Raw genomic sequence first — 12,273 nt, 5'->3', positions numbered from 1 at the left:
ATAGTTTACATTTAATTCGGAATTTAGAACAAATAATTTGGCTAAGTTTGGCAGAAAATAGCGCTTGTTAGAAATTGTTTGCAAAACGGCGATCACCATGGCAATGCCAAAAACTTTAGCGTGTTTAGGCTAGATAAGTAATGTTTTCCCATACATTTTTTTAGCAATGACAGCAGTAACAACACTAACAACCACTAAAAGGAAGGCATTTTTCTTACTCGCGCTATTTTTTGCTAAACGCCCCCCACTTCGGCTAAGCCTGTCAAGACTGTCAACGTCAGTGTCAAGCAAGGTGACACGTCGCGTCGTTTGTTTACTTTCGTTTCTATTTAAATTATTTATTTAAATATAAGAAAGCTTGTGTTCATTTTAACTTTAACCGTGTGCTCTCGTTATAAACATTTCATGTTAATATGTCAAAAAATAAGCAAGCATCCCCGCCTTCTCAAAGTAATAAAATGTAAGTGAAACAGTTAACGGTGTTCTACATTGTTTCTAAAATCTCTTTTGAGCTTACATGACTAGTTTTTAATATTTTCAAATATTTGGAAGGCCAGGTAAATAGTAGATAGCGCTCCGGACCAGTCTACATAGCATAGTTTATGTGATAAAAGTAGTAACTTGTGGTCTCGACTCAACTAACAATACTAACATACTCGCCCTGTTACCACAATTCTGCTCAAATATTACTGAATAAAATATTGTCTTTAAATAATCACTATCTCTAATTGATGACTCCTACAGATGTAGAAATAATTTCTTTTATTTATAGCTGGTGGATTACATTCGGCATATTGTGTGGAGCTACATTCCTGACAAGATACTACAAAGTACTGGAACCAGATCATGTTTGGTATGATAAAATTTTATTTTTACCTAGCATTTAGACTGGGACAATGTTTCCATGGTCCTTTTTCAACAGCAACATTCAATTTCTAATGTTTTTAATGTTTACAGCTGGGATGAAACTCATTTTGGCAAAATGGCTAGCTGGTACATTAACAGAACCTTCTTCTTTGATGTTCATCCTCCACTTGGGAAGGTAATATTATTTTAACATAAATTTAATACATATACTATTTACATTTGATTCATTTCCTAGTATTAAATTGCCACATTAACTCATACTAATACTGACATTATTAGCAGTATTTCTACTAAGTTACTTAGTTCTTAGTTCATTTGTATTTTAAAATTAAACTTAATTTATAGATGCTTATTGCCCTGTCTGGAAAGCTGACAGGCTATGATGGAACATTCCCTTTTGAGAAACCAGGAGACAAATATGAGGGGGCCAGATATGAGGGAATGAGAATGGTAAGACCTAAAAACATATTATTTTAATAAGAATCTTTATTAAAAATTATTTAAAAAAAATATAGTTTTAGAAATAAAGTGTCTTTATTCTAATTACCAACTGATCTAAATTACAATTTTTATTTTCAGTTTTGTACAACATTAGGTGCTTTAGTCATTCCATTGACATTTCTTACAATATGGGAAATGACAAAATCATTAGATTCCACTTTCATAGGAACCATGTTGTTACTATGTGGTAAGTTTCTCAAACAAAATACACATACAAATCATCATAATCATTTAAAATTCTGTATAGCAATTAAACATAACTAAATGTTGTTTTTCTTTGCAGATGTTGGATTTTTAACACTGAATAGATATATTTTATTAGACCCAATATTATTATTTTTCATGAGTTGCTCTATCTATGGAGCTTTTAAGGTGAGATTTTTAATTAAAACAGGTTTATTGCTTCTCATTTTTTATAGAATCCCTGTAATGCAAATGATCAAATAAATAAATAATTAAGTATAAAATTGTCTATAGCTCAGAAGAACTTTAGTTGCAATCATCAAAGTTATCTTCTTTCTTTTGTTACAAATGCAATTTTTTTATTCAACTGTTTTACTTGTTATTTTACCTACAGGTGCGCAGTTTAACAGATGATGGTCTGGAGCCGTTTTCCCCACACATGATAATCTGGCAGTTGTTCTTGGGTACAGCACTGGCCTGTACCATATCTGTCAAGTTCGTAGGACTGTTTGTGGTGCTTTTTGTTGGACTGAGGACCATAGCTGACCTATGGAATATTCTTGGCCAATTGGACAAGCCTGTTGTAAGTACTTACTTCAAAAAGTTATTGTTACATTTTCATTACTATCCCATTGTAGTAATAATATACTTTTTGCGGAACAAGGCCTACTCTCCAGAAACTCGCCGACTTATAAACGCGTATAACTTCAATAAAACTTTATTTTGCAGAGTCTGACTGTGAAGCATTTATTTGCCAGAACTATAACACTAATATTGTGGCCAGCTGTGCTCTATGTGTTCTTCTTTTGGATCCACCTGACTGTTCTTAGTAAAAGGTAAGTTGCTGGCTTTCAGTGGCCTATGCCAATTTACCTTGACATACTTTAAATGAGCTATTAAAATGCGACAAAGTTATGGCAATTTGCTATTCATTGTTTTCAAAGCTACTAAAAATTAAAAACTCGGATTTCAGGGCCATAATGAATGTTTTTAATCTAAGAATTTATCAATGGTTTCAAATACCCATTACCCAGTTTAAAAAGTATTAAAATCCATTTTTTCCTTATCTGCTACCAAAAAACAGTGGCAACGGCGATGGCTTCTACTCGTCCGGTTTCCAAGCGCGGCTGGAAGGTAACAGTCTGCACAACGCTAGTGCGCCGCGAATCGTGGCTTACGGAGCCGCCATTACGTTGAAGAATCACCGCACTGGAGGCGGCTACCTGCACTCGCACTACCATCTGTACCCTGCTGGGGTCGGGGCGAGGCAGCAGCAGGTATGTAACTATAGTCTGGTCCGTGAGCACGTAGAATTTTGTCCAATGACCCCAAGCTACCCATCCTTATCGCTCGCGCGTAATTATATTGCTGTCGCAACTGTGCGACGGGCGCCCGCAGTGAGTGTGCGAGCGCGACAGCAACATAATTACGCGCGAGCGATAAGGATGGGTAGCTTGGGGTCATTGGACAAAATTATACGTGCTCCCGGACCAGACTATAGACATATCATCATCATTAGGGACAATAACCTGCACAACGCCGCGAATTGTAGTTTACGTAGCTGCCATTACGCTGAAGAACCACCGCACCGACTACCTGCACTCGCACTACCATCTGTACCCAGCTGGGGTTGGGGGGGCGAAGCAACAGCAGGTATCTAACTAGATAGTATATCGTCAACATTAGTGGCAACAGCCGGCACAACGCCAGCGAGCCAAGTGTAATGGATTATAGAGCCACCATTTCGCTGAAGACCCACCGCACCGGCGGCGGCTACCTGCACTCGCACTACCATCTGTACCCAGCTGGGGTCGGGGCGAGGCAGCAGCAGGTATGTAACTAGACATCATCATCAATAGACGCAACAGGTAGTTAATTACGGATTCAGCCATACGTTTAAAAATTTATGATCGTAGCAATAAAAATAACCATTTTCCTTCTGAATCAAAACATGTTTTAATTTTTAAGAATATCTAGTGACTTTCTCTTTTCAATACAGATCACAACTTACACGCACAAAGATGACAACAACCGTTGGATCATAAAGCCGTACGATAAGGAACAAGTTGATGGTGTGGTGATAGTGCGCAGCGGGGACTTGGTGCGACTGACGCACGCTGCAACAGGCCGCAACTTACACTCGCACCGGGAGAAAGCGCCGCTCACCACCAAGTTCTGGCAGGTCACGGGCTACGGAGAGGTTAGTGCGAGTTAACAAGTGGATGGTGTAGTGATCTGTGGTGATAGTGCGCAGCGGGGACTTAGTGCGGCTGACGCACGCGGCTACCGGCCGCAACTTACACTCGCACCGGGAGAAAGCGCCGCTCACCACCAAGTTCTGGCAGGTCACGGGCTACGGAGAGGTTAGTGAGAGCTTACTAGTGATCAGTAACAAGTGGACGGTGTGGTGATAGTGCGCAGCGGGAACTTGGTGCGGCTGACGCACGCTGCAACAGGCTGCAACTTACACTCGCACCGGGAGAAGGCGACGCTCACCACCAAGTTCTGGCAGGTCACTGGCTATGGAGAGGTTAGTGCGAGTCTACCAGCGACCAGTAACAAGTGACGGTGTGGTGATAGTGCGCAGCGGGGACTTACTGCGACTGACGCACGCGGCTACTGGCTGCAACTTACACTCGCACCGGGAGAAGGCGACGCTCACCACCAAGTTCTGGCAGGTCACGGGCTACGGCGAGGTTAGTGCAACTCCCAAGGATCCCAACAAGTGCACAGCGCCACTAGGTTTCTCAGGTACTAGACATAGAAGGACCCTTGGCGAAACCGCTTGCTCTGGAAAGTTTAAGGCGGAACCTCGAAGAAAGTCTAGCTAGGCCGTCTAGCCCGGATAACTCGCAGTTCCGTCAAAATATACTTTGGCGGACACCGTCCGGTTCTTGAGCAGGCCCCCCAATAGGTGGACCGACGATCTGGTAAAGGTCGTGGGAAGAGCCTGGATGCGGGCAGCGCAAGACCGTTCGTTATGGAGAGCCTTGGGGGAGGCCTTTGTCCAGCAGTGGACGTTATTTGGCTGAAACGACGTCCGGTTCTAGTGGGTAGGCCCCACCCGTCTCGCAAGGGAGAGCCCCTAGCTCTGATTGATTTTGTATCTCACATGCTTTTTTGTGATTTAACTATTTTTTTTATGTTAATAGAATGGGATTGGCGATGCGAACGATGTGTGGAAGGTTGTAATCACGGGAGGGAAAGACGGCGACGAAGTGCAGACGGTGAGGAGCAAACTCATGTTCGTGCACTACTTGCAGGTACAACCGCCTCTCTTATTATTTATTCTATAAACCATCTGTAGATATTTATTCATGCGTAAACTAACGTCTAAAACATTTATTTTTAGTACTTAAAATTTTCCACATTTCGATAAAAATAGAGACATTACACAAAAATTTTGACATAAGATTTTGAAACGACACGGTTAAAAGGGTAGCCCCTTTTAATTTTTGTTACTTATTAGGGGCGCCTTATTTAATACTTATAAATTATCGTGACCTTTATTGACCAGAGTTTGAGACACACTCTACATATTATTAACCCCTCTAGAACCTTCTGTAACTAATGGTTACAGTCAAAGCTCACTATAGACTACCAGCTCTCCTTTCATACAGGCATGTGCTCTAACAACGAGCGGCAGGCAGCTGCCTAAGNGGTTAGTGCAAAACCCAAGGATCCCAACGAGTCCTCAGTCACTAGGGTCCTCGACCACTAGACATAGAAAGACCCGTGGCGGCGTCGCGGCCGTCTAGACCGGATAACTCGCAGTTCCGTCAAAATACAGGCAACCTGGATGCAGGCAGCGCAAGACCGGTCGTTATGGAAAGCCTTGGGGGAGGCCTTTGTCCAGCAGTGGACGTCATTTAGCTGAAACGACGTCCGGTTCTAGTGGGTAGGCCTCGTCTGGCGGGAAGAGCCCCTCTGATTGTTTTTTGTGATTTAACTGATATTTTTATGTTGTTAATAGAATGGGATTGGAGACGCAAATGACGTGTGGAAGGTAGTAATCACGGGAGGGAAAGACGGTGACGAGGTCCAGACGGTTAGGAGCAAACTCATGTTCGTGCACTACTTGCAGGTACGGCCACCTCTCTTTACAACTTATTTTTTCTATAAACCATCGGTAGATATTTATTCATGCGTAAACTAACGTCTAAAAAATTTATTTTTAGTACCTAAAGTTTTCCACCTTTCACTAAACATAGTGGCATTACACAAACATTTTGACATAAGATTTTGAAACGACACGGTTGAAAGGGTAGCCCCTTTTAATTTTTGTTACTTATTAGGGGCGCCTTATTTAATACTTATGAATTATCTTGACCTTTATTGACCAGAGTTTGAGACACTCTCTATTATTAACCCCTCTAGAACCTTATGTAACTAATGGTTACAGTCAAAGCTCACTATCGACTACCAGCTCTCCTTTCATACAGGCATGCGCTCTAACAACGAGCGGCAGGCAGCTGCCTAAATGGGGCTACGAACAGCAAGAGGTGGCCTGCAATCCCAACTTAAGGGACAAAAACGCTCTGTGGAACGTTGAAGACAACGTCTTTGAGGACTGTGAGTAGCTTCTTAACTCAAAATTAAAATGTATAATTAAATTACAGAGCTTAGAGCAGTCACGGCATACACGTCTGAAGCACGTCTTAAATCTCCCTGACAATAATGACGCAACATAAACCCCCCTAATCCTCCCCCCTGTATCGCTTCACTGTCGCAGGAAGCTACTCCAGACAAGCGCTAATAGTACTTTTAATATAATACTACGTCTTAAGACCAGGTATGCGTGTTCACGTCTAAAGTAAACAATTGTTATTCGAAATTTTTATACGAAGACTCATCATCCTGTTTATGATTCATATGATACTGTCGTCCCTTTGTTCGTATTAATCTTCAATTTGATAAACAAAACTGTATCGATGGGTTAAAGGTTGACTTCTTACTAAGTGTACCATGATGATACAAGCTGCTCAGAATAAAATTCTCTTGGTTCAGCAATCCAGCAAAGCCTGTCTGTTTTTGCCCGTTTTGGCAGAAAAAGAAAATAATATATTTTTATTATTAAGTTTTTAATGTGTTGTTAATATATTTTACTACTATAGTGTTATTCTTTCAGTGCCAAAAATGAGTTTCGAAGCGTATGCTTCTGGCTTCGTGGAGCGATTCCTGGAGTCTCACGCAGTAATGCTGCAGGGGAACGCAGGACTGAAACCTAAAGAAGGAGAGGTCACCTCTCGGCCTTGGCAGTGGCCCATCAACTATAGGGTAAGTAAGTCCAAAACACTTAAGGGTCGTGAAAAAATGTTAGCTAAAACAACGTAATAGACCTAAAAATGTCGATGGGTAACCCAATGTCGCTATAGCTCAATGGTTAGAGCAGTCGCCCGACAAGCAAAAGGTCGTGGATTAATTCCCATCTGAGACATATCACTGACGCGATAACAGCGATAGTTTTCTTACTCTAACCACAGATGTTCAAATGATTTTCATCAATGCATAGAATATTGCGATGACATAATGATTTCAGCGTATTATTAAAACAGTAATGTATTTATTATTTTTACCACAAAAACCCATGGAGCTTAAGCTATGCCTAATCATTGTGTCATTTTTACGTTCATTTCTAATTTTATGACGAGTACCTACAAATTGGATGTCATCAGAATTGAGTCACTTAAACATGTACATATTTTAAAATTATAAAAATTCGCAGAATATTATGAGCATGTCACACACACAATTACATAAATGAGTAGGTACCTAATTGGTTTTTACCGCTACAATGTAATATGTTATAGAGACAATGCCTACAGATGTGCCAGTGGTGTATTGAGTTATTAACCTTGTGAAAATTAAGAAAGCATCAGAAATGGGTGACTGGAAGCGCATATCTCGCATATCTCGTTGATGAAACATTCACTTGTAAAGAAAAGTTTAATATTATGATCGATTTAAAACGGTTTTTTCTCCATTCGAATAGGGTCAGTTCTTCTCCGGCAGCGCTCACAGGATCTACCTGCTGGGCAACCCTGTGGTGTGGTGGACTAACTTGGTGTTCCTGGCTGTGTTCTTCGTCATTTACATCGTCAACGCAGTCAGGCAGAAGAGAGCGGAGGCTCTTGGCATACGTGCTTTAGGTAAGAAAAGTCATATTTACGTTAATAGTAGGTATGAATAAATAAGTATATGAATATAATAAAAAGTGGAATTTCCATGTCGTTCATTTCAACTAAAAGCCGTCGGCTACTGGACAAAGCGATCGGCCCTGCGCTGCCCGCATCCAGTTACTTTCCGCGACCTTAACAAGATCTTCGGTCCAATGTGTGGAAGCGGGGCTTCCTACACAATTTATCCGTGGTCGCTACTCGAGAACTTTTCTGGTCACTTTGTTGGCAGAGAAATTCTCGAGTAGCAGTGACGTTGTTAAGTATGATTTTGGGATTTTTTTAATTAAAACCTTTTGTAAAACAGATTCAGATGCAGCGAGGGCAAGCAAGATGCAAGTTCTTCTCAACGCGGCGGGCTGGTCTGTCGCGGGCTGGGCGCTGCACTACGTTCCGTTCTGGGCGATGGGACGCGTACTATACTTCCACCACTACTTCCCCGCGCTCGTCTTCAGTTCCATGCTCACTGGTGAGGCTTAGGTTTTTCCCTAGGGGATATCCGACAACTATAGCTGATTTTGCTGTCTGGAATTCACCACCAGTAGTAGACGTGTAGTTCTGTCAGAAGAATAGGTCATCCTATGATTCCCTAGATGCAAGAGGACTAGGCGTATAAAATATAAAATATGCTAACTCAGGCCTCAACTATCTGGCCCACGTGGGGAATGTAGGCCATATTCTCTACTTACCTCTGTTAAATTGGAGAGAGTCGTGTTCCTGAAGTAGTAACTAAATGATGATGATGATGATACACCACCAGGTTAGACGGCTGTTAAAGGAAAGTGTTTCAGCCCAGTCTGAAATCCATCCGATAGATTTACAATTAGTAAAGTATAGTATTCTGCAGAACATTGTTGCAAACTTCTAAACCAGTTCTTCGNTTTATTATTAAGTTTTTAATGTGTTGTTAATATATTTTACTACTATCATGTTATTCTTTCAGTGCCAAAAATGAGTTTCGAAGCGTATGCCTCTGGCTTCGTGGAGCGCTTCCTGGAGTCTCACGCAGTAATGCTGCAGGGTAATGCGGGGCTAAAACCTAAAGAAGGAGAGGTCACCTCCCGGCCTTGGCAGTGGCCCATCAACTATAGGGTAAGAAAGTCCAAAATGCTTATGGGTGGTGAAAAAATGTTAGCTAAAACAACGTAATAGACTTCAAAATGTCGATGGGTAACCCAATGTCGCCGTAGCTTAGTGGTTAGAGCAGTTGCCCGACAAGCAAAAGGTCGTGGATTAATTCCCACCTGAGACATATCACTGACGCGATAACAGCGATAGTTTTCTTACTCTTACCACAGATTATGTTCAAATGATTTTCATCAATGCATAGAATATTGTGATGACATCATAGTGATTTCAGCGTATTAAACAGTAATGTACTTATTTATTATTTTTACCACAAAAAACCCATGGAGCTTAAGCTATGCCTAATCATTGTGTCATTTTAATTTTCATTCCTAATTTTATGACGAGGACCTACATTGGATGTCATTAGAACTGAGTCATATATGGCACATAAACACGTATTATATTTTAAAATTATCGAAATTCGCAGAATATTATGAGCATGTCACACACACAATTACATAAATGAGTAGGTAATTGGTTTTTACCGCTACAATGTAATGTTATAGAGACAATGCCTACAGATGTGCCAGTGGTGTATTGAGTTATTGACCTTGTGACAATTAAGAAAGCATCAGAAATGGGTGACTGGAAACGCATATCTCGCATATCTTGTTGATGAAACATTCACTGGCAGAGAAAAGTTTAATATTATGATCGATTTAAAACGGTCTTTTCTCCATTCAAATAGGGTCAGTTCTTCTCCGGCAGCGCTCACAGGATCTACCTGCTGGGCAACCCTGTGGTGTGGTGGACTAACTTGGTGTTCCTGGCTGTATTCTTCGTCATTTACATCGTCAACGCAGTCAGGCAGAAGAGAGCGGAGGCTCTTGGCATACGTGTTTTGGGTAAGAAAAGTCATATTGACGGTAATAGTATGAATAAATAAGTATAATATAAGTATAATATGAATATAATAAAAAGTGGAATTTCCATGTCGTTCGTTTCAACTAAATGCCGTCGGCTACTGGACAACTAGACTGGTCACGGATTTCCGCAGCGATCGGTCCTGTGCTGCCCGTATCAAGGTGCTTTCCGCGACCTTAACAAGATCCAATTTCCAATCCGTGGTCGCCACTCGAAAACTTTTCTGCTCACTTTGTTGGCAGAGAAGTTCTCGGGTAGCAGTGACGTTGTTTAGTATGATTTTGCAAATTTTCTAATTAAAACTTTGTAAAACAGATTCAGATGCAGCGAGGGCAAGCAAGATGCAAGTTCTTCTCAACGCGGCGGGCTGGTCTGTCGCGGGCTGGGCGCTGCACTACGTTCCGTTCTGGGCGATGGGACGCGTGCTATACTTCCACCACTACTTCCCCGCGCTCGTCTTCAGTTCCATGCTCACTGGTGAGGCTAAGGTTTTTCCCTAGGGTATATCCGACAAATACAGCTGATTTTGCTGTCTGGAAGTTCTGTCAGAAGAATAGGATGACTCCCCGATAATAGATGCAAGAGGACTAGGCGTATAAAATATAAAATATGCTAACATCAGGCCGTCTGGCCCAGGTGGGGAGTGTAGGTCACATTATCTACTTACCTTTGTTAAATTGGAGAGAGTCATGTTCCTGAAGTAGTAACTAAATGATGATGATGATACACCACCAGGTTAGACGGCTGTTAAAGGAAAGTGTTTCAGCAGTCTGAAATCCATCCGGTAGATTTACAATTAGTAAATTATTCTGCAGAACTTTGTTGCAAACTTCTAAAACAGACCTTCCTTCACAGGTATCCTCACGGAATACTTGCTGAGCAGCATCAGAAGCTACTTGAACGCAGAGCTGGGCAGAACACTGTACCACTGCATCGTCGGCCTGGTTATATCCACGACGGTCTACAGCTTCTATCTATTCTCTCCGCTGGCGTACGGGATGACCGGGCCGCTCGCAAGCGAACCCAACTCCACCATGACTGGCCTGAAGTGGCTCGACTCCTGGGAGTTCTAAACATTACTGATTGTCATTTGTCACAACTTTGAAGTTCTAAGCATCACTTACTGTCACGACTAAAGACTGAATGTTTATAATAATCTACTCAATTTATGCCAACTTTTGAGAAAGCCACTGTATGTGTGCAGCGTTTTGCGTATTTAATGTTTATAGGCTCTTCCTCAATATAAAAATGTGGTTAAAAGTCAACGCCATGCCACGCATAGAGTTTGAGAAGCTAGAAATTATAAAGGACACCACACTCTCGACTGTTGTTTGTGATAATGAGTATGGCAACTTTTTGACGATACGTAAAGATGAAATTTAATGTAATATATGTAGCTAAAAAAGTATACTTGTCTCAAACTCTGTCTGTATTAACATTCCTTTAACGACTGCCATACATGGCAGCAAACTTTATGTCTCTCTCTTTTCTAATCTATAAATTAAATACACCGCATGCATTTATTAGTAATTATCGTCTATGAAATCATAGATAGTTTGAAATATTACACCTAGTTCAATAATACTCATTATCTATAAGATAACTCATAAAAAAAGGTAACCCTTAGTTACAGTGTTACTGATCGGTTTTTCTCCCAATGTGTCAGTGTTACATTAAATGGTGTAACTCAACGGGAACAAAAGAAGGTAAAAACAGTAAAAATCCTAGAATCTCTTGGTGGAATTGATATTTTATTATGATAATTAAGAAATAGATTATGTCTGATTATGAATGAGTAATTTACTAAATTATATTTTTATGAAAAATTTACATATTGATTGTCGTTATTTTTAATGCTTGATTTTATTCCGTCCATTAGTCCTAAGCTTACTTTTATTATATTATTTTTACAAATACAAGAGTTTACTTTGATATTATTTATGTTCATTTTATTTCTTCGCCCATTATGTTAAACCGCCAAAAGTATGATATGAAAGTTGGTTGGTAGTCTTTATTTATTTATTTAATTACGACAACCAACAGGACAGACACAAATTCATCAAATTCTTTTATATCAATAGAAAAAAACCGTTAGTCTTTTATTGCATGTAGTAAACCCAACAACCTTCCAAACAGTACAATAGTTTACTATAGCTACTAATGAAAAATGCTACCACAAGCAATAAGTAGTGTAGCAGGTTTCAGTGCAAGTACCTACAGCAAAAAATATCTTTAAGGTTTCATGAAAATCCTATATCCTAAATCATACAATACGATTTAGGACTTAAGTAGGTCTTCATACTTCAGAATTCAGAAGAACTGTGATTTAGTTTTCAACAGCTAAATAACGTTAACAAGCTCTTTTTTTACACCCTGTATATTTATATGAATGGTGTGCAACATCAGTATGCAACCATGACCTTTGCGAATCATGCTACAGTAACATAGTTATGCTGTGCTATTTTGACCAATGGTATTTACAGGTTACAGGTCAATGCTCCAATCATGAACTTTTTGACAGTCATCGTAATTCAAGGGTTACCAGTTCCAAAAT

At 40.4% G+C, this 12,273-nt stretch overlaps 1 protein-coding gene across 3 annotated transcripts; it reads left to right on the top strand.

Moving 5' to 3' along the window:
- The first annotated feature begins 287 nt into the window (after positions 1–287).
- twisted (Protein O-mannosyl-transferase 2) lies at positions 288–11,619 on the top strand. 3 transcript variants are annotated; one of them, XM_028321025.1, is made up of 16 exons: positions 288–460; positions 773–853; positions 958–1,042; positions 1,213–1,317; positions 1,447–1,555; positions 1,652–1,740; positions 1,946–2,134; positions 2,281–2,387; positions 2,636–2,828; positions 3,551–3,751; positions 5,525–5,635; positions 5,994–6,123; positions 6,680–6,828; positions 7,544–7,700; positions 8,035–8,196; positions 10,575–11,619. In XM_028321025.1, exons 1-16 carry the CDS (start codon positions 414–416, stop codon positions 10,790–10,792), a joined length of 2,133 nt encoding a protein of 710 aa, XP_028176826.1. In that variant the 5' UTR covers positions 288–413; the 3' UTR covers positions 10,793–11,619. The 3 variants fall into 3 exon arrangements, with proteins under 3 accessions (XP_028176826.1, XP_028176825.1, XP_028176824.1); XM_028321024.1 differs by lacking the exons at positions 5,525–5,635; positions 6,680–6,828; positions 7,544–7,700; positions 8,035–8,196 and adding exons at positions 4,704–4,814; positions 8,671–8,819; positions 9,544–9,700; positions 10,035–10,196 and having other exon boundaries at positions 10,575–11,617; XM_028321023.1 differs by lacking the exons at positions 6,680–6,828; positions 7,544–7,700; positions 8,035–8,196 and adding exons at positions 8,671–8,819; positions 9,544–9,700; positions 10,035–10,196 and having other exon boundaries at positions 10,575–11,613.
- The last annotated feature ends 654 nt before the right edge of the window (positions 11,620–12,273 follow it).

Source organism: Ostrinia furnacalis, unplaced genomic scaffold, assembly GCF_004193835.3.
Source record: "Ostrinia furnacalis isolate ACB-3 unplaced genomic scaffold, ASM419383v2 OfSCF7464, whole genome shotgun sequence".
NCBI lineage: Eukaryota > Metazoa > Arthropoda > Insecta > Lepidoptera > Crambidae > Ostrinia > Ostrinia furnacalis.
The sequence above is the reverse complement of the archived record's forward strand: the minus strand, read 5'-3'. Positions and strand labels throughout refer to the sequence as shown.